At 33.1% G+C, this 26,451-nt stretch overlaps 1 protein-coding gene across 2 annotated transcripts; it reads left to right on the top strand.

Moving 5' to 3' along the window:
• Positions 1-13,280: 13,280 nt before the first annotated feature.
• LOC107451206 (uncharacterized) lies at positions 13,281-23,700 on the top strand. Of its 2 annotated transcripts, none has more exons than XM_087163577.1 (5): positions 13,281-13,403; positions 15,496-15,809; positions 18,676-18,888; positions 18,973-19,101; positions 23,510-23,700. In XM_087163577.1, the coding sequence occupies exons 2-5, from the start codon at positions 15,513-15,515 to the stop codon at positions 23,621-23,623; spliced, it is 753 nt and encodes a 250-aa protein (XP_087019703.1). In that variant the 5' UTR covers positions 13,281-13,403; positions 15,496-15,512; the 3' UTR covers positions 23,624-23,700. The 2 variants fall into 2 exon arrangements, with proteins under 2 accessions (XP_087019703.1, XP_087019672.1); XM_087163546.1 differs by having other exon boundaries at positions 18,673-18,888.
• The last annotated feature ends 2,751 nt before the right edge of the window (positions 23,701-26,451 follow it).

The following is a 26,451-nucleotide window of genomic DNA, read 5'->3' as shown; positions in this document are numbered from 1 at the left end:
ACTACGTAACGTTTAGCTTAGCATACACCCCACCCCCACGGATGCTACAGCATTGCAACGTAAAAGCCAAGCTTCAGCTATGGAAGCAACAGCCAGCATAGCCTCGTATCGACTACAGTTGAAGCTCGGCCTGTAACTGTAAGTGAAGGGGGCTGTGGAGCCCGGAGTTGATGATCGGCTTGTACGTTACAATTCTGTAACACCCGTGGTAGAGGTGGTGGATACTCGACTCAAGCATTACGTAGCCTCGCAAAGACTTCAACAGGCTGAGCAAACAGCAAGCAATCAATGCGAGGCTACGCAACGTTTGAGCTTAGCATTCACCCCCTCCCCCACAGACGCAACAGCGTTGCAACGTACAAGCCGAGCTTCATCTCCGGGCGCTACAGTCACCGTAACTTACAGTTACAGACCAGGCTTCAACCGCAATCGATGCGAGACTACGTAACGTTTAGCTTAGCATACACCCCACCCCCACGGATGCTACAGCATTGCAACGTAAAAGCCAAGCTTCAGCTATGGAAGCAACAGCCAGCATAGCCTCGTATCGACTACAGTTGAAGCTCGGCCTGTAACTGTAAGTGAAGGGGGCTGTGGAGCCCGGAGTTGATGATCGGCTTGTACGTTACAATTCTGTAACACCCGTGGTAGAGGTGGTGGATACTCGACTCAAGCATTACGTAGCCTCGCAAAGACTTCAACAGGCTGAGCAAACAGCAAGCAATCAATGCGAGGCTACGCAACGTTTGAGCTTAGCATTCACCCCCTCCCCCACAGACGCAACAGCGTTGCAACGTACAAGCCGAGCTTCATCTCCGGGCGCTACAGTCACCGTAACTTACAGTTACAGACCAGGCTTCAACCGCAATCGAAGCGAGACTACGTAACGTTTAGCTTAGCATACACCCCACCCCCACGGATGCTACAGCATTGCAACGTAAAAGCCAAGCTTCAGCTATGGAAGCAACAGCCAGCATAGCCTCGTATCGACTACAGTTGAAGCTCGGCCTGTAACTGTAAGTGAAGGGGGCTGTGGAGCCCGGAGTTGATGATCGGCTTGTACGTTACAATTCTGTAACACCCGTGGTAGAGGTGGTGGATACTCGACTCAAGCATTACGTAGCCTCGCAAAGACTTCAACAGGCTGAGCAAACAGCAAGCAATCAATGCGAGGCTACGCAACGTTTGAGCTTAGCATTCACCCCCTCCCCCACAGACGCAACAGCGTTGCAACGTACAAGCCGAGCTTCATCTCCGGGCGCTACAGTCACCGTAACTTATAGTTACAGACCAGGCTTCAACCGCAATCGATGCGAGACTACGTAACGTTTAGCTTAGCATACACCCCACCCCCACGGATGCTACAGCATTGCAACGTAAAAGCCAAGCTTCAGCTATGGAAGCAACAGCCAGCATAGCCTCGTATCGACTACAGTTGAAGCTCGGCCTGTAACTGTAAGTGAAGGGGGCTGTGGAGCCCGGAGTTGATGATCGGCTTGTACGTTACAATTCTGTAACACCCGTGGTAGAGGTGGTGGATACTCGACTCAAGCATTACGTAGCCTCGCAAAGACTTCAACAGGCTGAGCAAACAGCAAGCAATCAATGCGAGGCTACGCAACGTTTGAGCTTAGCATTCACCCCCTCCCCCACAGACGCAACAGCGTTGCAACGTACAAGCCGAGCTTCATCTCCGGGCGCTACAGTCACCGTAACTTATAGTTACAGACCAGGCTTCAACCGCAATCGATGCGAGACTACGTAACGTTTAGCTTAGCATACACCCCACCCCCACGGATGCTACAGCATTGCAACGTAAAAGCCAAGCTTCAGCTATGGAAGCAACAGCCAGCATAGCCTCGTATCGACTACAGTTGAAGCTCGGCCTGTAACTGTAAGTGAAGGGGGCTGTGGAGCCCGGAGTTGATGATCGGCTTGTACGTTACAATTCTGTAACACCCGTGGTAGAGGTGGTGGATGCTTGACTCAAGCATTACGTAGCCTCGCAAAGACTTCAACAGGCTGAGCAAACAGCAAGCAATCAATGCGAGGCTACGCAACGTTTGAGCTTAGCATTCACCCCCTCCCCCACAGACGCAACAGCGTTGCAACGTACAAGCCGAGCTTCATCTCCGGGCGCTACAGTCACCGTAACTTACAGTTACAGACCAGGCTTCAACCGCAATCGATGCGAGACTACGTAACGTTTAGCTTAGCATACACCCCACCCCCACGGATGCTACAGCATTGCAACGTAAAAGCCAAGCTTCAGCTATGGAAGCAACAGCCAGCGTAGCCTTGTATCGACTACAGTTGAAGCTCGGCCTGTAACTGTAAGTGAAGAGGTTTGTTGAGCCCGGAGTTGATGTTCGGCTTGTACGTTACAATTCTGTAACACCCGTGGTATAGGTGGTGGATGCTCGACTCAAGCATTACGTAGCCTCGCAAAGACTTCAACAGGCTGAGCAAACAGCAAGCAATCATTGCGAGGCTACGCAACTTTTGAGCTTAGCACTCACCCCCTCCCCCACAGACGCAACAGCGTTGCAACGTACAAGCCGACCTTCTTCTCCGGGCACTACAGTCACCGTAACTTACAGTTACAGACCAGGCATTAACCGCAATCAACGCGAGGCTACGTAAAGTTTGAGCTGAGCATCCACCACCTCTACCTCACCCCTCCACCTCATCCTCCCTTGACAGAAACTTTTCCTTCGATTTGAAAACGCCTACTTCGATGGATTCCCCATTGAACAGTTGACTTGCTACTTGTGACTGCGACATTATCCTCGTCCTGGCTCCTTTTCTTTAACCCGTTTTGTCATGGAAACGAAATTGGTTTCATCTATGCAGCTAAAATTCCAAAAATAAATTAAAGAATGTGTTTAGTTCATCGTTACATAAAGCTCGGCTGCTATTTTTTTTTCTTATTATTTTAAAAATCTAAAATGTTTCATTCGTGTGGTTTTTTCCTACCAGCTGCTGTCTGCAGCTTATTTTGAAAGGCGATATTTTCAAACAAATAATTTTGCTTCCAATATAATAAATAATATAATTTCTGAGTTCAAATCTTCTCCATTTCATAACATAATAGTAATATTGAGTTATTCTAATATGTTTGAAGCGTACAATTGTTTTAGATACTTATAGAGAGATTGTTTAAAAAGGCAATATGGTTGCTATATTTAGAAAAAAACTCAATCTTTTTTCAGTTCAAATTTGGCTCAATACTATGAGGGGCTCCTTCTCTGAAAGAGTGGAACCAATTGTTAATTAATCAAGTGGAGGATAATTTTAAAAGTCAAATTGTTAGATAGAATATTATTTAATATTCTGAATAACATTATTGAATTTGATATTATGTATTATTGAATATAATATTATGTATTATTGAATATAATATTATGTAGTATTGAATGCAATATTATGTATTATTGATTATAATAATATTTTATGTAATATTATGTATTATTGAATATAATATTTTATGTAATGTTATTGAATATTTCATTAGTTCTTGTATTAGCAGTAATTAAATTATTGCGCATCATGCTGGCTGTTCATACCAAAAAAATTTTAATAGCTTATTTATCAAGCATATAATAATTCGTTAATGTGTCTACTTCTCTATTTGGTTAAATCTTAAACAGAAAATAAGCATAAGATGCTCGTATATAGCTTATCATGCTTATGCTATATAGACTAGCATTTTAGCACTTCATGCAGGTTAGCATTGTGAAACATATAATCTTGCAGACATAAGATTGTAGTCATAACAATACATAGCAGAAACTAACTCATTCCTGTTGTTACTATTGCTATTTTTAGCACGACACTTTTGACTTGGGAATCCTTAAATTTTATTATTATTAATAATTACCCAATTTATGATCTGTTATGTTATCTGATTTTAAATTTTTATTCTATTATTTTAAACTCTGTTTACTATGCAATTTAAACTTCATTACCTGGTCACTTGATTACCCGATGACTGTACTTCGTGTAACTATTTGTGACATGTCATTTAAATCGACTATGATATTGATATGTGATCTTGATTCAATATAAAACGATGGAGTGTTTGGGAAATTTTAATCATGCCCACTATACAACAGAATTGTTGGGGAAATATGAAAATGATCCCATTATAAAACACTTTTTATGCTGGAACATTAATTTGTGACACCTATTTTTTTGCTAAAGAGTTTGTTGTAAGATAATTAATTAGATTTGAAATTTTGAGCCCATTCCATTTGTGAAAACCTTTTTGTTTTGCTTTTTTTTATTTTAATCAAGCGACTCAGGGGATAGAACACAGGTGATAGGATGGATCATTTAGCCTGGATACCGGACATAGATTCCCTCCGTCAAAAAATTTGGTGGGTTCATTTGACTACTTTTTAATCATTTTTAAGAGGTAGTTATTAAGTACTTATTTCCAATTCTGTTTTCATGGTACGAATAAAACTAGTCAATTTATATCAGTAACTGCAAATACTGTATTGTAAAAATTTGCATTTCTTATTTAATTTTATTTCTTTTTAAATCAATGTTGTTTGGTCAAAGCCATGCAAAAATGCAGGATACATTTAATGAAATACTGAGCGATAGAACTGCACGTTTTTCAGAAATGTTATGTATAATGATATCGACCCTACTAGCCCGTAACTAAGAATTGGGCATATAAAAATCAATGACTGGTTAGTTCAATTGCCTTATATATAAGTTTTTTTTTAATATGAAATATTATAACTTTCTGCCCGTGATCGAACTAGTTTATAAGTGAACTAATTATAGGACATACTGGCTATAATTAAGCAAAATGAGAACTTTTTTCAGCTAAAAGCGCGTAATTGATTATGAAGAGTCTTAATTTGCACTGCAAAATAAATTAAAGAAAAAATCTTTCAAGTAAGGAATATAGTGCAATTTAAAAATGTGTTCTAATACTGGGACACCAAGGCCGTAGAGGTTAAGTTTTCTTTATTCTATTAAATGACTTTTATTAATAAGCTGTGAAGAAAAGACGCTTAATTTACAAAAAAGGAAAACGAAAATAAATAAAAATATCATTAAAATAATACTACTTACTATTTTCATGCGAACTTCAATGTTGCCTTCAGACAAGAATTTTTTTGAAAAGAAATGACAAAGCATTTAATCAATCGAAGTAACAATTGCTTATGGCATATTGTTAAAATAAAAGTTTACATTGTTAAAGCATACGAAAAATGTTACAGCTTGTTTCGATATTTTATGTAAGAATAAATTTTGTCGTGTTAGCAACAATGTGTATAATTGTTTTTTTACATTGTTTATTTAATAGTTAATTTAACATAAAAATGGTTTGGGTTAGTCGATTAAAGACAAGATAAAAAAAAAAAGAAAGGATATGGAAATGGTCAAATACCGCGAGAATACATCGACACAAAAATCGAAAAATACACTCGTAATATCATATCAAATGAGGAATTCAATTACAGAGCTTATCCTTTAAATCTCCTCCCTCCCCGGGGGGGGGGGGGTTGAGTGGAGTCAATTTCAATATCTTAAAAATAAGCCCCTGTTTTTTTGTCTTTTTTTTTATCGTAGATTAAAATTTTCCGAAAAAGGACGAACCCCGATTTGACTTGCAAAATGTTCTTAGATATCATTATTGTTTTATTTTGCATTATGAGAGGTGTTAAAGACCCACCCATTTTTGTGTTTATTACTGTCAATGTTCAACTCTGCAGTCTTCTGATTTTGAATCCAGCCACGAAGACAAGTGAACTTCTAGATCAAGCATTGGGACTAACTTGCCTTTCTTATTGCCAATTTCCTCTGGTTTTTGACAACTTTTTTTTAAAAACTCGTCTTTGCATAGCATGCAGAGGAAAGCCACGAGAAAGTCCCACTGTTAGACCGATGGCAAAAGCATTCTAACCCCAAGTATCTGTACCACTTAGAATATTTAAAGTTCATTCAAACTGAATTAAAAAAAAACACAAAAGCAATAAATTCGGAGATGAGAACGAGACACTAACTGCCGAAATTTTTGCAAGTAAATACATTCCACCAATCAGGTTTACAATCGCATCTCTACTTTTGCTTAGGCGAATTTTCCGCATATTGTGTACACGATCTCTTTTGACAGCTTTGTGGTCGGTGCCAGCAGGGAGCGAAACCAGCTAAGGATACTTTTCTGCTCGGTTTTCGGTGCAAACCGGATGCATTATACAGAAGCATCACCAAAAGATCAAAATTTTCGACGAGTTCCGGGTACCCAAACTTATTTATATTTCATGTAGCTATAAATTACTAAACTTATTTAGTTTTATAAAAAAAAAAGCTATTAAATTATAAATACCTTTGAAACGACTAAGACGTTCATTCTAGTAGCTGTCGATTACATCAGAACCAATATAATATGACATCCTAACCAAACGTGAAGAACTTGAAGTTGCAATTCAATAGTTTAAAATTTTTTTAAAAGTCTATAGTTCGTGATTCGAATTAATTTTCAATAAACTATAGATTCCATATCCACATCACCTTACCTGCACGAGTTTCAGTTACTGCAGCTGATTGTGTGGATAGGATATTTCCAAACAGATAAATTTGCTTCCAATAAAAAAATATATTTAAAAAGAACTCGCTTTTTTGGAAATGCCGATTTGGCTTTGATTGACTTAATTATTAATATTTGTTTTTCTTGTGTTCTTACATACGTAAAAGTTAGTATTTAGTTAGAGTATAGCTAGAAAAAGTACATTTTTCAAATTTTTATTTAGATTTAAGTTTCGAAATTTGTATATTGTTGATAAGGTAATCAGTGTTTTTAAAGATTAGATTTTATTCTAATTTTTAAAGTTTTATTACTTCTCAAACACCTGTTGTTGCACCAAACAAGTTGAGCTAAATAGTCTCAAAATACAGCGGATAATAACTCTGAAATATAGGTGGTAAAGAGAAAATGCAGCGCTCTCTAGTAAAGAAAACACCAACTTTTCTGGTATAAAATTGCATTCACGAGAAAGGATATTTCATGAAGAACTTACTGTTTTCTTTCACAAATAAATCTTTATTTATTAATAATATAAGGTGTTCCTTCCCAAAAAAGTCGTCCCAGTCTTTAAGTAATGAAATGGGCAAAAAGTTTAGAAGTCGAAATGTTAGATTGAATATAATTTAATATTACATTAAATCTAATATTATTCGCATTCAAGTTATTTGTAGCACGTAAGGACCTCTTACTAGCACATTATGCCGTTCCTATTTAAAATGTCTTCATAGCCTATTAAATTAAGAAGTATTAACACGACGCAATTATTCATTAAAGTACCTATCCACTCATGTTTGGAAAATCGTGTCCAACAAATTAGCAATTAATACTGACGCATAGAGCGTTATGCTATATCCGCCTAAGCTGCTTACAAAACATATTACGTAGGCAAGCATTAAAAAGCATACAATAGCACGTTAATGTGTCTCCATGCCTTGGAAGAAGCGTTAACAGCAAATTAGCATAAGATACTTGTATGTACCCGGATGCTACTTGACGGGGGTTGGACGGAGTTAAGTTTTGATAAGATACTTGTATATAACTTATCGTGCTATTGCTATGGTAACTCGATATGCAGAATTTGATGCTAGCTAGCAATGTGCAGTATATGTGCAGTTTAGCTTGAATACCTTGCTGACATAGCAAGGTATAGCAAGAAACGAGCCTGTTATGGTTGCTGGTACTAGCATGAATTTTGACTTGGGAATCCTAAAATTTTATTATTAATTATCCAATTTATGATCGGTTTTCTTATCTGATATCAAATTTTTTCTATTATTTTAAACTCTGTTTACTATGTAATTAGTATTTCATTACCTCAGATCCGATGTCTGCCATATGACGAAGACAACTGTACTTAGTGGAACTATTTGCAATTGTTACTATGATATGTGATTTTAGCCCACTATAAGACAACGGAGTGTTTGGAAAATTTTAATGAAGCCCATTATAAAACAGTGTTGTTGAGGCAACATAAATGAGGTCGATGGTCGTATTATAAAACACTCGTTCTGTTGGAGCATTAATTTGTGATATCTACTATTTTGTTTTAGACTTCGTTGTAAAATAATTAATTGGATGTGCACTTTTGGGCCAGTTGTCATGGCAAAAAGTTATGCATTTTTTGGATTTTAGATTGACACCACGGTGGTGGCCTAGCTGGGTCGTTTGACTGGGGAGCCGGACTTGGGAGGTTCAGGAAATTCGGTGAGTTCACTAGATTACTTTTTAAGCATTTTTATGAGGAAATGATTAAATGCGAATGTCTTTACTTTTATACTTCCCGAGTAAGTATAAAAATTAAACTATATATGTAACTGCAAATGTTGTATTGCAAAAATTTAAATTTCTTAATTGTTTAGGAAATCCACATTGTTTGGATAAGGCCATGTATAAATTCAAGATACGTTTAATGCAAAACTGAGCGATACAATTGCAAGTTTTTCAGAAATGTAATATATACTGATATTGACATTTACGTTCCATAACTATGAATTGGACACGAAGGAAATCAATGACGGGTTAGATACACTGATCTATACAAGTTTCTTTAATATTAAATGTTATAACATTCGGCTAATGATCGATTGATCTAATTGTTGGACACACAAGCTATAATTAAACAAAATGACAGCTTTTTTTCTTTTCAGTTAAAAGTATTGAATTAGTCATTAAGAGACTTAATTTGTACTACATAACAATTTTTAGATGCAAGAAACTACATATAATAATATTTTGAAAATAACAAGTAGATAAAAGCCGTTTTACTTATTTTGTATGTTGCCATCAATTGAGCGGGTCTCTATTTTTGAACAACGTTATTAGTAGAACGCTAGATTTCGCAGTTTAAAAAAATATATATAAAATTAAGGAATATACTCGTAGAATAATATAAAAATGAACAAAGTCCTAATACCTTGACCTCAAGATCGAAAGAGTGAAGTTGTTTATATTACATTTAAATATTTTTAATAGTATGCTGTGAAGAAAAATCATGTAATTACAACAACAAAAAACTAACATAATTAAAACTATCAGTAAAAGGAAATCACTTACAATTTTCTTGCGAACTTCATTGTCGATTACTATCAAGAAATCCGATGACTAAACGAAAGAGCCGTTAAGATTTAAAAACAAATATTGTCTATATCATTATTAAAATACATGGTTACATTGTTAAAGCATGCGAATACTGATACAACTTATTTTGACATTTTAAACAAAAACGAATTCTGGTTGAAAAAAAGAAGCAACAATGCTTGTTCGTGTTCTTTCACTGTTTAAATAATAGTTAATTTAGCAATAAAATGTGTTGAGGTAGTTGAGTAAAGACAAGGTACAAAAAGAATATGGAAACGATAAAATACCACAAGAAATACACATCGACTCAAAAATTTAAAAATACACTCGTTAAAATCATTTAAAATGAGGAATTCAAATGCAAAGAACGTCCTCCCAATCTCTATCCCGGAGGTAGTGTGGGGTCAACTTCAGAATCTTAAAATTATACCCCTGTTTTTTATTGCAGATTTGAATTTGCTAGAAAAAAACAGAGGTGACTTGCAAAATAAGTAAAAGAATACGAAATATTTAATTCTACGAGTATAATAACAGAACTTTCTTTGAAAGAAACGCGCAAGGCAGCAGAAATTTTCAAAAGAAAGAATAATTGAAGCAATAAAGAAAAAAGAAAAACAATGGAAATAAAAATATGGCCACCGAAGCCGACATCTTCAGGGGGTACCAGTTCCGGAAGCCATAGAACAAAACCTTTTCTATTTAATTTTTTTAACTCTAAACAATTGAGAAAAACAGGGCGAAATTAAAGTCTTAACTGAGCAGCCCCAGTTAAGCATTATATTAATCTGTTTCGCAATACTTAACCTTCCCTATCATTTTTTTCTTCTACTGCGCATTTTAATAGAGGGTGTTGTTTTCTTTTATTTCAAATGTGTCTTTTACATTGAGTGTGTTTCAGAAAATTGCTGTTTGACCAATTTAATGTGAGTTTTCGGTTTTTCATTTTTGTATTATATTTTCAAGATTATGTACGAAATTTCTCTTCTGATTAGATTTTATGTATTGCTTGTATTTTTCCAGGACTTTTGCAAAGCCTTCGGGGTGTTATTTCCATACATGGCAGTACTTTTACTTTCGTTACTTGTACCACCGGTACAACTAAAAAGTACGTACTTTTACTTGTACTTCGTTACTTTTCAAATTTAGTACCTTTTCTTGTACTTTCGGTACTCTTTTAGGGAAAAAGTGCAAGTATTTGTAACGGAAATGTCGAATGAAATCGTTACTTTTTTCCAAGACTCGGTAAGCTTTCTAAAAATAAGAAAAAAATAAAAAATAAATATTTTTTTAAAAAATGCTTATGTTTATTTAATTTTTAAAATTAATGCGCAATATATATGCATTCACAGCTAACTTCGTGCTCAAATACCTTGACCTTTTAAAATTGTCATTCCTGAAAGGGAAAAGACGGCTCTTTTGAACTGCGAAAGGTTTCGCGATGTGAAATCGCAGGACGATTTATTGTTTGCTGCAGGTCTGGTACTTTGCATCAAATTTAATTGGTTTGAAGAAAAAGCTAGGGAGGAGGCTACAAAAAAAATTGGAAAGAATTGTCCAAGCTGAACACCCTGCTATAACTAATAAAGTAACAGAAAAAAAACCCAGGGAATCTTAATTTTCTAAAGCTGAAAACATCATGCCAATCACCAACGACAGAAGAATTTATGGCATACATGAGCTCAAATGTCGAAACGGAAAGCATATCCATTTCGAATCGATATCCAATCGTAAAAGAATTATATGTTAAATATAATACTGCAGTACCTTCTAGTGCTCCCGTGGAGCGCTTATTCAGCGTGGCTAAGCACGTTCTAAGAAATTCTCGCTGCAGACTCAGTGACACCACTTTCGAAATGCAATTATTTTGTAAAATGAATAAAAATATCAATTAGCAAGTTATTTTCAGTCATTTTCGAGTTTTATGCATTTATTTAATACATTTTAAATAAAAAATGTTGGATTTTGTTATTACGTTTTTCAATTTTCTTTTTGAACTCACTAATAATACATTTTTGTCTTAATACATTTTTTACTAAATACATTTTTACCTAGTACATTTTTTACTAAAATTATGTTCATGCCCGACCTTGTCAAACAAAGCCCAGTCAAATCTCTAAGAACTTCAGAACTATTTGTGCTATTGAAAACTATTATAATTACTATTTTAACTCTTGAAAACTCGAAGGTATTAATTTAGCCGCTGATACTAAAATTCGTTTACAAATTTTAATTATTCCGTTAGGCAGAAATGTTCGGAAAATGATTTTCTCGCATGACTTCAGCATTAGCCATTGTTACAAATAAAATTGTAGACTGTTCTGTTTCAACTTATACTGCACATGCAATTATTTTTTACTAGCTCAAGATCACAAAGCTATATGAAACATCGTGTTTGCTTTGTTTATGTTTGTGCTTTTAAAAGTCGTTTCTATAGAGTAAAACAATTTCAAATCAATGGTAATTTAAATAAATAAAAATAATAAACTAAAAATTAAAATCAATAGACAGAATTTCTTTTTCGTGCAAATCCATAAAAAGTTTGATATTAAAATTATATTTGATTTTAAAATTATATTATACGATTATATTATAAAATTATATTATAATATTCTTCCGAATTTAAAAATAAATTAATGTCCATAGCTTTCAAAATTAAAAATAATTAAATAAATAACAACAATTTTGCAAAAACATTAAAGAACGTAAGAATATTATTCAGTAAAATTTTAGGTTGCTTTGAATTTTCGATTTCCTAGAAATGTACTTTTAAATCATTACTTTTTTTGCTTAGTACTTGTACTTTTACTTGTACTTTTTACTCGTTCCTTTTTAAAATAAGAACTTTTTACTTTTTACTCGTTACTTTTTTTAAAAATACTTGTACTTTTACTCGTTACTTTTTAAAAGTAACGTTGCCATGTATGGTGACTGTGAGTCAGTAATAAATTCCAGGCCACTCACTTACATACAAGATAATCCAAATGAATTAGTACCGTTGACACCCGAAATGTTTATTCACGGTGGCGGTAACTGCGAAACACCAGATCTAGATAATGTAGACCGATCTTGCCTCATAAAACGAATAAAGCATTTTCAGAAGCTACGTGAAAACATCAGACAAAGATTTCGAAATGAATACCTTGCTCTTTTAGTCCACAAAGGGGTAAGAAGAAATAACGTTTTAGACGTTGGTGATGTTGTGTTAATAGGACATGACAATGTCCGTCGTATCGATTGGCCACTTGGAGTTATTTTAGAAATTTTTCCTGGTAAAGATGGTATTCCTAGAGTTGCAAAACTGAAGACCAGTAAGGGTGAAAGGATCCGTCCATTTCAAAGGCTTCACCCATTAGAAGTGTCTACCAAAACTGATATTGAGGTCTTAAAAGCTGCTAGAAAGACTGACAATTTTGTAGAAAACAATGAAGCTTTAGAGGTGAATTATTTTCCTAAAACTAAGTCGGGAAGAAGCATCAAAATTTCTTTTCGGTTAGACTTATGAACATTCTTTTTATTTTAGCTCCAGTTAGTTTAAAGTTCCAACTTTCGTAAAATTTTGGTTGCAAAGTTCAATAAGCCTAACTTTGCAAGGTGGGAGTATGTTAGAGATTGTAACATGTTTTTATAGTTGGTGTCACGTGACTCTGACTGCTGCTACTGCTTTCATTTAATTTTTATTGTTTCACTTTGGTTTTTATCTTGGCAACCTACTTGAAATGTTTTGTGTTGATTATTTAGTGTTCGAATTAGTTAGGTTTTGTAAATATCATTACCTGAAATTTTAGGATATCTTACAAAAGGGAATTTGCATACCAGGTACCTCAAATTAAAATCATTTTTTTTCCTGCAAAGGCATGCAAAATATGAAAACAAGCAAAGTTTTGCTTACAAATGTTTTGTTTAAAATTCCATAGTTTCAAAACGTTGCCATTCGTAAAGGTTCAAAAATAAATTGGATCGCTGTTTTACTCAGATATACAAAGATGAAGTTGGTCTAACTTTTAAGACTATAACCTATATCTATGGGGCCTTAACCAAACGTATGGACATTAAACCATGAGACTCGCACAAGTATGAATATACAAAGCAAGAATTCAAAAATCGTCTAACTTAAAATCTAATTATTTAAACTTTTATTATAGTTAAAATTCAACATAAAATTGAATTATTTGTGCAGGACGTAAAGATGCCATGTCGAAAATAAAGCTTGAAAAATATTGCTTTGAACCGAACGGAAGTTAGAATTAGTTGAGGAAAGAAGGATTTATAATCACAAAAGGTTGTATGTTGACAAAAGGTTGTATTTCCAGCCATTGCATAAAATTTAAAGCTCCAAAAATTTAGATCAGACGTCATTTTGTCAAAGTGCTTTTAATTTTGTGATTGTCTCAACTTTTTTTTACTAATCTTACCATCTATATTTAGATTGAGAATAATCTCCTTCAAAAGTACTTAATTTCTCGCGTCCCGCAGTGTACTGATAGTTAAGACACGGTTCCCAGCAGATCACCGAAGTCAAGCATCACTGGCTACGGTCAGTGTGCGGGTGGGTGACAACTTGGATCAGTCTGCGTAGGGACCGAGGATGTGCGGTATTGGTCCTCGTTAAACTGTGCTACCGTAAAGTGCTCGACTTCGCGCGCAGGTCATCGGGCTACCGAAGCGGGGGTGCCATCCCCTCCGCAGAGGATCAAAATTGTGATGGCATGTCTTCGGATCATCCTCCGGGATGTTTCCCAGACCGTCGCCAATAGCCTATTGTGCAGCTCTAGTGCGACGTAAATTAACAACAACAACTTAATTTCTCACACGATAATCTAAAAATTGTCGCATAATTCTAATTTTAACAACTTGTTTTTTTAGCTAATTATTTAAAAATTAATAATAAAATAAAAATAAACCAAAGTTAAGCCAAAATTTCAATGAGATTAGTGCAACTACTGGTATAATATTACTGTCGTTACAACGAATATCATATTACTTCCTTTCGTTTCATAAGTCATCGTAAGTCATCTTATTTTAGTCAAATATATGACAGTAGTTTATTACTTGTGTGAAATTTCAAAGCAGTTTCAACGTAGCTATAACTGAAATCACCCGTATAAGACTTAATTTTGATTTAAACACACATTTTACATTTTCTCTTTATTTGTCATGAAGTTGAAACTATTACGGAAAATAATGACAGAAAGAGAATAAAATCACAGTTAAAAAGTAGGTTCTCTATTCCAAGAAAAAGGAATTTTTTAATGAGATTTGGTCCATTGTCATACTTACAACTAAAGGAAAAAATATTATGACAAAAAGAAAGGGGCTTCTTATGAATGTGCTGAAAAGTCTCAAGATCTTAAACTTATACAGAATATGTGTATAGCTGCAAGCAAAAATAGGAAGAAAAAAACGAATTGCAGTACAAAAATATATCATTTTTCATCAATTCGAGTAGAAACAGACGAATCGGACGAAATCGGAAAAAATTGTAAGAGCAATGCCAAAACGAGTGAAATGGTCGAGTCGAAGATCGAATCGAATGGTCGAAACGATGAAGTCGAAAGAAGGGCACATATATTATTAATTAAAAAAAAACATCCCTAATAAGCTTTCGTTTTTTGGAAACACGTATTTGATTAAATTTATACTCTTGCTACTGCAACTTCTATTCCTTACATACATTTAGCCACAACAGATTTAACATTCAGATTTAGCTAATGCTTCTAATGCAAGAACGACAACCTAGAAGATGACGAAGTTTGATAGCTTGGTTTAGGGAGCCAATTTAAGGCTGAAATCATCCTTTTAATTATACTTTTAACTTCATTTATTGCTATGAAAATGATGTCCAGGTGTACAGACAGACTAGAAAGAAGTGCGAAATGCGAAGAAAAAGTGAAAAACAAAGTTGTCGAAAATGAAGGACAACTCGATGAATGGCGAAGTCTTAAGAGTGAAACGTGAAAACATGTTGAAAAACAATAAACTTTGAAAACATTATTAGTGACTCCATAAAAGCTCTACACAGTGTCAACAATTGAAGACTATTGCGATGTCTTGGCGAATGGGGATTATTTTGGAACACTGCTATAATACTATTCTGTCAGCAGCGATATCGGGCGAACTTTGTAAAAAATATTAGGAAAACTTGTTGCAAATAAAATCTCTGGTTTACTAAGCAGAATACAAAAAAATCGCTTTTTTTCAAATGATTTTGTTTTCAATTTACCGGTCATTTTTTTTTGGGGGGGGGGAACACCTAGCGAATAGCAGGCTTTCAAATATTTAATATATTGAAAATATATAGAAAAAATCAAACCTGATCTTAATATATAGAAAAATATCAAACCTGATCTTAAAGTTCAAATTTTTTCTTTCAGCTTCAAATTGAGAAATCATGTTGTCACCGAGGAACCGAAGTAAGAGAAGCTTTATGCCAATTAAAGTGCCTACTATATCAGGAAGCCTAGCAGGTAGCATAGCAAGTACAAGCGCAGCTGTACCGATTACGGACATGAGTCAACTTGTCCGAACTTCCAGGCCTAGCACAATGAAGTCATCTACAGTTTTAACAGAAAATCTTTTGAGAGCTAATGAAGCGCAAATCACACCATTGCGCAATAGGTTTGCTTTTGGCAGAAGGGATAAGTTCTATTTTTTAACCATACCGGGCCTTCTACGACTTGTAGAATGTGTAAGCTTATAACTCAATTACTTGTGATTTTACAAAAATTTTCCAAAATTGGTTGTTGATTTGAAGAAAAAAAAGCATTTAAAGGAAAACGAAACGTTTTCTTATTTTTGCTAAAGAAACCAGCTAATTTATTCACATTAAATTATAAAATTAGTTTTGATAATCGTCAATAGATGACGCTACTGAAAGCTAGGCAACAATGTTTTTAAAGTTACCACACTTTGCAGTAACAGCATGGCCCAGTCTGAGAAAAACAAAACAAGCATTCATCTGTGCATACATTTTTCAGTTAGGACTGTCTGACATGCAACAGCAAATATTGTTTAAAACTTTTCTAAGTCAGCAGCACCATCTATTAAAAAACTCTTCAATTAATTTTAAAACTTGGTGAAATTAAAAGGTTTCTAAAGCAAAACGCAGCAAATCATGCATTTCTATCTTCTTCAGTTTTGCGTGGTGCTATCCGAGAACAAAATTAGCAATTAATTCTAATGGAAATGGTCAAGCAATCTGCTAAAAACAGTGTTTTTTTAACAAAGGAAAGAGTTACATTTTGTGCTACGCAGATTAAAATAAAAAAACAGCGTAAATAAGGCACAAATGAAAGTACAAAAAATTGACAGGCTAGTTTGTCAATTTATTGTACTTTCATTTGCCCTTTATTCTCTTTTTTTTTCATTTTTCTTTAATCAAAGTTTTTTTTCTGTTAGCAGTACCATCTGTTGTCGTAAATAATTTTGAAATTTCGGAATTTCTTTCAAAAGAAATTATTTTACAAGATCAATGAAACGTATGTCTCTATCTCCTTTCATTTTTATTTAATTGGGTTTCGGAATCGTCGGCCATTATTGGGACGCTTGTACAGTGCTGAAAAAAAGTACTAAATCGCTGCAGAAAGTGATAAAACGTAAAAAGAAAGTTCTGATGTGGTTTTATTTCATAATATAGCCATAGATTAAGACATAATAAAATCAAAATCAAAACAATAGCATTATTTTCATTTTGCTATATTAAACACATTACGCATTACTTTATGTGTCATAATAAGATTTCAGCACAAAGTAAGTTGAAGAAAAGTATAAAGTTGGTACATTATTTACATCAGTAATCGATGCGAAATCCCTTGTTTTCAGTCGCATTTATCAATCTCGTATTTATGGACCAAGATCGAGTTCGTAAAATGATATCAATATTGTTCAAAGACATCTTGATTGCATCAATTTAATCCGACTTGCACTTGAATTATCGACCAGATTTGCTAATGTCTCTTACTAATATACCCCAAAGGTTTGCTACCGAATTCACATCTGGGTTAGAAGATGGCCACTCAAGGGATTTAACCTCAATTGCTTTCGTCCAAAATTTATTTGAATATGAAATATGGACTGCCGCATTTACCTGTTGGAAGATTCAGTCTCCATATGTTATAAGAGAAGAAATAGGCAATTAATTCCAATAATAGCCAATGTATCTTGATACATAATTAAATTCATTTTAGTTTGTATAAATAAAATAGGAGTTATACAACTAGCTGCAAAAGTGACTCAAACCAAGACGGACCCACCACCAAATCGACGTTTGGAAAATAACTGTGGTGCAGATCGTAAGTCGTACCAAAAATATCGACAACCATCTGGTCCATGCAAATTAAACTTCCTTTCCTCCTAAAAAACCACATCACTCCAATTTGTTCCTTTCTTAAGATGTTTCTTTGCAAATGCTAAACGTGCATCTTTGTGTAATTTAGTAAGCAGAGGTTTAACTTTAATATTTTCAAATTGAGTGTTAGAATTATTACTTAAATAGTTTTTAAACGAGAGGAGATTTCTGCATGACAACTGTATTTCATTTTTAATTTGTGCAGATGACATCTTACCGTGACCAGTAAGATTCCAGATTCGTCTTTCTTGCCTTGATGACATTTTTTCCTTTCAATTCACAGCTTATGCCACAGCATTCAGGATTTCTGAGATAACTATTCACTGCAGCCTTATACCTTCCTATGCTTCTTGCAATTTGAGAACCATTCTAGACCATTTCCCTAAAAGCTAAAATTCTACATAGTTCGCCTTCCGTTAAATGAGTTGCCCTTATTGGCATTGAATTGCGCCTGTAAACTACCTAAATCTGCTTTTATACAACTCAAATTTTCTTTCTTGTTCTGGAACAAACGACTTTCTCGCATGTTTTATGCCTGACAATGGCGCAATTAGTATCGACTTTATGCTTTTTTTTTCAAGTTGCTTTTTAATGATTATATCAATTTTGCCATGATTTAAATTTTGTTGTTGTTGTTGACGTATGCCTGTTTAGGCAGAGAGAGTGTGGTTGTTCTTGTTTATCCAATGGCGCCATCTACGGCCAAAACTTCGACTTCTACCACACCGTACGTAACACCCGTTTATAGGGCGGACCCATTCATACATCCACAGATCATAATTTTGACCTGAATCAGAGAACGATCGATCTCCAATCCAGTACCCCCAGAGGTATTGATTTGTTTTGGGAACATGGAGGACTTTTGCAACTCGCCAGATTTAACGTGCATCAGTCACTTTACTACACAGGGAGTCTTCGGCCGGAGGTGTTCGAACCCACGAGCTCTCGGACATGGGACCAGTGCCCTACCGACCAGGCTATCCCGGCCCCATGATTTAAATAATATGCGGAATATAAAAAAAAGCAATTTGGCTTTACATTTGCAAGTTGCAAACGGAAAATAAATTTACATACTCAGTCATAACAGTGGTATTTCACATTTGACAACTTTTTCATCGGCTTCATATTTTTTTTCGAGCACTGCATTATCCTTGTTTTGTGATACTAGTATCATACTCGATAATATAATAACTTACATTTTTAGCAGTTCTTTGCACTCTTGCACGTGACAATGTTTGGGTTCTACGGCACATTTTACGAACGAGAAATTACGTTTGTTGTGACTCCTTTTTACATTTCCACGACGAGGGAGCAGCTTTACTTACTCGTAAACTATTTCTCCTTCATGGGAAGCATAGTGATGGTTATTTCTGGAATCTTTAGTTCAACCAGCAATACGGCTCTCTTATCCAGTCTTTATGTGAGTAATGTCTTTCGTTTAAATATACTACTGAATTTTACAAATGTTCATTTATTAATGTTATATTTTGTTTCTTTTTTTTAGCCATTTATATTTGATTTGGTGCAATTTATTATGATGGCTGCAGCATCCGTGAGCAACGTTGTGCAGTATAAAGATGTGGAAGTACAGAAGAAAATGGTTATTGGATTAAAAGCAAAAGAAGCAGCCTCGGTAATGAAGCATTATAATTATTTATTATGTTGAATGAAATGTTCTGGAATCGACCTATACGCAAGGTGCTTTATAAAGATCCCCCTTTACATATATTTTTAGAATCTATGTCAAAAATGAAGTAAAATTATATACACGGGCTAAAATTTCTACACTGTTAAAAATATCTCGGTAAAAATGGTGAAGTAGAAATTTATTTAATTGTTATTTTACCATATTCAACCAAAACAGTCAAATAACCATAAAAAAAGGTGATATTCAAAGTGTTAAGTGTGAGAAAAAACGTTTATTGATTGTTTTTTTTACCTAATACGGTTTAACAATCAGGATTCTATCCCCGCTAACAAGGCCTACCAGATGAAGACCTTTTGCTCTATGGAGCAAGGTACATATAGTATATATAGCTGGGAATGCTAATCGGTCAATCTCATGTCCGGCTAAACAGGGCATCTTAAATAGAAGTTCGAATCCATGAACTGATAACACACTATTTCTTCTTTCAATACATGAAGAGTTTGCAGTGTTTGAAATTCATGAAGAGTTTCTAGTTCACACTGCAATCGGTAACCCTAGGCTAATATAATTCATGTATAAATGGCGTAGCACCCTTAAAAATCTATTGCAAGCTTCATTTTTATGGCCCAGAGACTATGCTAGTTTTAAACGGTTTCAAAACCGTAAAGGTAAAGAGACGTTCCTAACCATAAACTTTACGGTTATTCGGATGACAGACTGTTGCCCGTTATTGCGTCGTTGCTTCAGAGGGAAAATTTTAACAGAGTATTATTAAATGCATCAAAAATTAAATTATTAATTTTCTGTACTTGGTGGCTTTTAAACAGCTTTAAACGGCGAATAATAAAGCATTCCCAGAACATTCCTTTGGGGACCAAGGGTGTCATGGAGGTTAAACCTCTATAATTTCGTAACCTGCAGCATGATTTTGGCAATATGGTCATTGCCCACAGATCGACTTTACTTTCCAGACAAGCTGGTACTCATCAATCTGTAACTGAATGGGCTTCAATCCGTCATTGGGGATCGAACTCCAGTTCTTTACAATGACATTTCAGTGCTTTAACTACTGAGTCATCGCTGCTATAAACGGTGAATACGTGCATGATTTTTACACATACTTTGGTGTACTGTGAGGTCACTGTGATCTCTCAAAAATTTTCCTTATTCGGCAAATTTTGTCGAATATTAGGCAATTTCAGACAATGTCTAACCTACCGAATGTGTTGCAACTTGAAGTAGAATGTGTTTTGCGATTAAATCGAAAATATCAGAAATCTACATAAAATTACTTGTAGTAAAAATACGCTCTTTATCAAAATCTGCTTCTTTCACTATTGTCGAAGATTAGCATCAATAGAAATTTTCAAATTGTAAAACAAATATTTTAAAAGAAAATGTCTAATAAGGGAACGTAAAAAACACCACTTTAACGATGATTTTATGTAAAACAAATATAGTACGATTTGGTAAGAATGAAATTTTGAACTATTTTTCCCCTCCTTTAAATGTAAGTTCGAATTTCCTCTGTCCATTTAATAAGATTTGAACATATATGGCAACGTTACTTTTAAAAAGTAACGAGTAAAAGTACAAGTATTTTTAAAAAAAGTAACGAGTAAAAAGTAAACAGTTCTTATTTTAAAAAGTAACGAGTAAAAACTACAAGTACTAAACAAAAAAAGTAACGATTTAAAAGTACATTTCTAGGAAAGCGAAATTTCAAAGTAACCTAAAATTTCATTGAATAATATTCTTATGTTCTTTAATGTTTTTGCAAAATTGTTGTTATTTATTTAATTATTTTTAATTTTGAAAGTTATGGACATTAATTTACTTTTAAATTCGGAAGAATATTATGATATAATTTTATAATATAATCGTATAATATAATTTTATAATATAATCGTATAATATAATTTTAAAATAAACATAATATTAATATCAAACTTTTTATGGATTTGCACGAAAAAGAAATTTTATCTATTGATTTTAATTTTTAGTTTATTATTTTTATTTATTTAAATTACCTTTGATTTAAAATTGTTTTACTCTACAGAAACGCGTTTTGAAAGCACAAACATAAACAAAGCAAACACGGGGTTTCAGATAGCTTTGTGATCTTTGAGCTAGTAAAAAATAATTGAATGTGCAGTATAAGTTGAAACAGAACAGTCTACATTTTTATTTTCAGCAATGGCTAATGCTGAAGTCATGCGAGAAAATCATTTTCCGAACATTTCTGCCTAACGGCATAATTAAAATTTCTAAACGAATTTTAGTATCAGCGGCTAAATTAATACCTTAGAGTTTTCAAGAGTTAAAATAGTAATTATAATAGTTTTCAATATAGTTCTGAAGTTCTTAGAGATTTGACTGGGCGTTCCTTGACAAGGTCAGGCATAAACATAATTTTAGTAAAAAAATGTACTAGGTAAAAATGTATTTTGTAAAAAATGTATTAAGACAAAAATGTATTATTAGTGAGTTCAAAAAGAAAATTGAAAAACGTAATAACAAAATCCAACATTTTTTATTTAAAATGTATTAGATATGCATAAAACTTGAAAATGAATGAAAATAACTTGCTAATTAATATTTTTATTCATTTTGCAAAATATTTGCATTTCGAAAGTGGTGTCACTGAGTCTGCTACGAGAATTTCTCAGAACGTGCTTAGCCACGCTGAATAAGCGCTCCACGGGAGCACTAGAAGGTACTGCAGTATTATATTTCATATATAATTTTTTTACGATTGGATATCGATTGGATTTTTTTTCGAACGCTTAACGAGTTTTAGAAAAAAGTAACGATTTCATTCAACATTTCCGTTACAAATACTTGTACTTTTTCCCTAAAAAAGTAACGAAAGTACAAGTAAAAGTACCAAATTTAAAAAGTAACGAAGTACAAGTAAAAGTACGTACTTTTTACTTGTACCGGCGGTACAAGTAACGAAAGTAAAAGTACTGCCATATATGGATTTGAACATGAAGTTCGTAATGCACTAGAAGTACGATGAGTTTTTGAATGAGGATTGCATTAAATTTACGCCCTTTACCTTGTTGTTGTAGTTCATTTGCGTCGCACTAGAGCTGCCCAATGGACTATTGACAACGATGGTTTTGGTGATTCAACATGCAGAGCTCGATAATTAAATTGATGAATGTAAATTACAATAAGGCAGCTATTTCTGGGCCAATTTGAATCCAATTTTCCATGAAATTTTTAAGAAAACAGAAATTATGATAATTTTGGTAAATAAAAATAGTAATTAAGTGGCCACGAGGAGCTGGTCAATAGTAGTGGAAACGCTCCCTGCGGCGTATGACGACTTTTCCGGTTATGGGTTGCTATGTAGTTTTAAATTCTTCTGATGTGCCCTACCTACCATACAACCAAGCTTATAACCGTTGTGCTGAGCAATACAATTTGTAAAAAAAAAGAATACAATTCTTGTACATAATTATGTCTGGATCTATGTAACGCATCAGAAATGTTTCTTCAAAGAATGAATAATCATAAAATTGCACCAAAAAAAAAAATCCAGAGTAACATTGAGTCGAGTATTTTAGGTAGCAAATTGAATTTCGTTTCCAGCACGAAATTAAGTGACCAGAGAATAAAAAGAAGGAAGAAAAAAATCGTGCGTTGGTGGAACAAAACCTAAATCGGCAGCAATGAGAGTAACACATGCATCATTTTTTTTTTCGGAGTTGCAGATGCATTGGATCGGACATTATGGCAACATATCGATTCACTGATAAAGTTTTTTTTAAAAATCGGTGTAGGAAAAAAAATTTTTTTTAGAGTAAATGTATTTTAGGTACCTTGGGAGGAATTTTTTTTTCTCCAATGCCCACCAGGAGAATGACCAAGGTCATACAGGCATCTGAAGGGCAGATTTGTTGACCACTCCTTCAGGGGCACCCTATTAGTTGGGCCAACGTTTCTCCCACAGTAAGGACAGATAGTACAGAGAATGAAAGAACATCCATACCTTGCCCGGGATTCAAACCCAGAACCTTGGTAAGAATATAAAAGGAGAATTTTTATACTTTAAATCATATTTACTAAATCATAATATAGCATCAGACTGAAATTAAATAAATAATCCCCAGAAACTGAAAATAGGCCCCCATTTTCACGACTTGCCAGACGTTATTGGAAATGACTGTCGACATGTTACAAGCGATCAAAAATTATTGCCCATTTTTGAGTGCTTAAAACATGTCGACCTCTCTTTCCAATTTGTCTATTTTTGAAACGAATGAAATTTTTAATATCCGCCTGAAATGTCCTTTTTTTCCGCATATCATAAAACAGAATTTAGTTCATTTTATCACTTGTATAGTTTATTATCATTTCTTATTTTATATATTTATTTTTGCAGTATACAGGTTTAGTTTTGGCCACAATGCATTTAGTCAGCTGTGTTTACGACATGGTAGTTTTCATCCGAAGATGGGAAGGAGCAAAAGCACCTGTTATTGACATAAATATTTAACTTTTTTTTATAACTATTTTCAAGCTGTTATTTCTGTTATTTCATTCTCTTGTTGTTATTATTGTTATTAAAATAGATCATTTAATTACATTTATAAAACACTCATCTGCATTTCTTGAATATAAATGAATTAACCTACCATTTTATTAAGCTTTTTTAAATCCTTGTCGAAACCAAAATAAAAATATCTACACATTTTGCATAATAATTTGGGGACGAAGAAACAAAAACAGTATAAAAATCTGACAAATCACTACCGAGGAAGGCGTCACCATAACATCAAAACAAAATTGATTGCCAGATGGAATAAGGACGTGTCTCTAAACATTGCCTTACAACTTCTGTTTTCACTGTCAACCGAAATAATTTTGATGCTTTTAGTCCAGTCTTCCTCAGTAGTGATTCGCTTCATTTCGATAACGCTTTCGTTTCTTATTCCTTAAAATAATAACTTGGGATCCCCTAATGTAGGTACTTATTTTCGTCTAATTGTTGAGAAGAATTCGAAAAATACATGCCAGGGATGATTATTATCGACACTTTCGTATTACGTCAAGTTTTAAGAAAGAATTCATTATCAAATTAATGGATGAATAGATGGTGATGAATATATATCTAACTAATAAGTGAAATGAATAATGAAAACGGCAATGTAATTTACGTTCATTCATTTCCCAGCTTCATAGAAATAGAAAGTAAGAAAATAGATGCAGAAAATAGATGCAGAAAATAAACAACAAAATAATAATTCATAATTATCAGACTTATAGTCTTGAATCCATAGTTTGAAGATATTTGGATCCAAGCGATTTAATTATTTTATGGTGTTTGGTAGTTTTAAGTAGCAAAATATTTGATACTCAATCGTAAAAAATATTATAATATTATGACAATGGATTTAACGTTATTTAAAAAAAAATTGTGGCGTAAAATAATTTAGAATTCGTGATTGTTTAGCTAAATGTGCACATTGCCGGTAATTCTTCATATTTCTGAGCGTCTAAATTTATATATTATAGCAAAACGTTATAATTACATTTCAAATTTCTGGGCTATAAAAATTATCGTAAAAATAAGTCTCAGTAGAAATTCGAAAGAAAAAAAAAGAATTATCTGAATAAATTATATGTAGAATAGCTCTTAGCAGAAATATTCTTGAACTTTGTAAAACTTTTATCTTCAGCTATAATAAATTATTTCGAGAAAAAATCCTGAATTATAAAAGCATATTGTAACCTAAAATTTTGAGCAAAAAAAGAGAAATTTCATCATTTAATTGTTTTGTTTTTTTTTTAAATATTTTTTTTTTATTTTTTGTTCGAAATCATTATTTATTTTTCACAAACTAGTCATTCTGAAGGGAGATTTTGAGTCAGTAAATATTAAAGATTTTTTGGAATGAAAGTTATCTTTAAAATTTGAAAAATCGAAAGGGGCTCATTTTATTATGAGAATCAAAGAAATGTGTAACATTTATTTATTTTATTCTAATTTTTTATTATTTGTTTGGAACATTCTGTTTAAAAATAATTGCAACAGATGGCAGCAGTATAAATGATTAATTACTTCTTAGGTTACCAACAACTATTTTCCCCCATAATTTCTATTTAATCTTTTATTTCTTCTAATAACACATTGATTTGCTCTTAATTTTTTACTAATAAATGTCTAGTATTTCTTCCTAAACTTGCAATGTGTTCAATTTTGAAAATATTAAGCATTCCTTAGTTAAATGTGTGAACAAAAACAGAGAGGCAATTCTTTTTAATTTTATATAAGCTACAAGATAGTTCTTCCGAATATGACATATTTTCTAATATCAGAACAGAATCAAATGCTTAACTGTTCCATGCGAGAACTGTTTCTTCAAACTTCGGGGAAAATTTTTTAAAAATGGACTACTTTTTTAATATTTTTTAAATTCAAAAGTGTCATCTCTTTATTAACTTTGCAATTTTCATAAATATGCCCTTATTAATAAATGATATTTTATGCACAAATATTAACCACTTTCATTAGGATAGCCAGTAAGTGTGCTTTATCGAACTAACCATTTGGGAGCCCACTTTCAATCTGCTGCCTTCGATAGCATAAATGCTACAATAAAATTCTTTTTTAAAAGCCAGGTTTTCCTATGCCGTCTTGCTCTTTTCCATTCGTGAATCGCATGCAGTGGAATAAAATCATGCGCATATAACGGGTTAGGAATAATTTTCAAGATTTTAGGAATTATTATTATTGTTGTTTAAAAATGATGAAACAAAAAGAATGTGTTGAATTGTGCTGAATGAATATGCAAGATATATTAATAAATATCATCTATAATAATAATATTATCTAAAATAATAATAATTATAATGTAATTAATAATATAAATGCAATAATTGATAATGATATAATATAATAATATAAACACAATAGTTAATAATAATAAAATGTAATAATATAAATGTAAGATATAAACTTATTTTCGGTTTTTTCTTCTTTTTATTGAATATTAAATAAGGCGGGATCATTAAATGCTTTAAAACTATATAGCCCAAAAAATGAAATTTATAATTCTTTAAAATTTGGAAAATCTATATAGATCTACATATGTTTCATATATTTTATTTAATTTTTTTTTTCAGAAAGAGATAAAATAGCAGCAAAAAAATATGCACATAAGAAGAGAGAAAATTTTTTGATTTTTTTTAATGTTAGCAAAAAATGTTTTGACAATTTTTATACAGTTAAAGCATAATATTTTGAGTTATATCGATCATTTTAAAAAAAAGTTTTTTCATAAAGCTTTTAAAATATAAATTTTATTAGATTTAAAAATATAT

Source organism: Parasteatoda tepidariorum, chromosome 1 (genome assembly GCF_982258835.1).
Source record: "Parasteatoda tepidariorum strain Cologne lab strain chromosome 1, Ptep-v5.0, whole genome shotgun sequence".
Taxonomy (NCBI): Eukaryota; Metazoa; Arthropoda; class Arachnida; order Araneae; family Theridiidae; genus Parasteatoda; species Parasteatoda tepidariorum.
Note: the sequence above shows the minus strand (reverse complement) of the source record. Positions and strands in the feature narration are given on the sequence as shown.

Coding starts and splice junctions, on each gene's coding strand:
- LOC107451206 (XM_087163546.1), top strand. CDS start 15,513: ATGTTGTCACCGAGGAACCGAAGTAAGAGAAGCTTTATGCCAATTAAA. Junction 15,810..18,672: donor TTCTACGACTTGTAGAATGT/GTAAGCTTATAA, acceptor TTACATTTTTAG/CAGTTCTTTGCACTCTTGCA. Junction 18,889..18,972: donor CTCTCTTATCCAGTCTTTAT/GTGAGTAATGTC, acceptor TCTTTTTTTTAG/CCATTTATATTTGATTTGGT.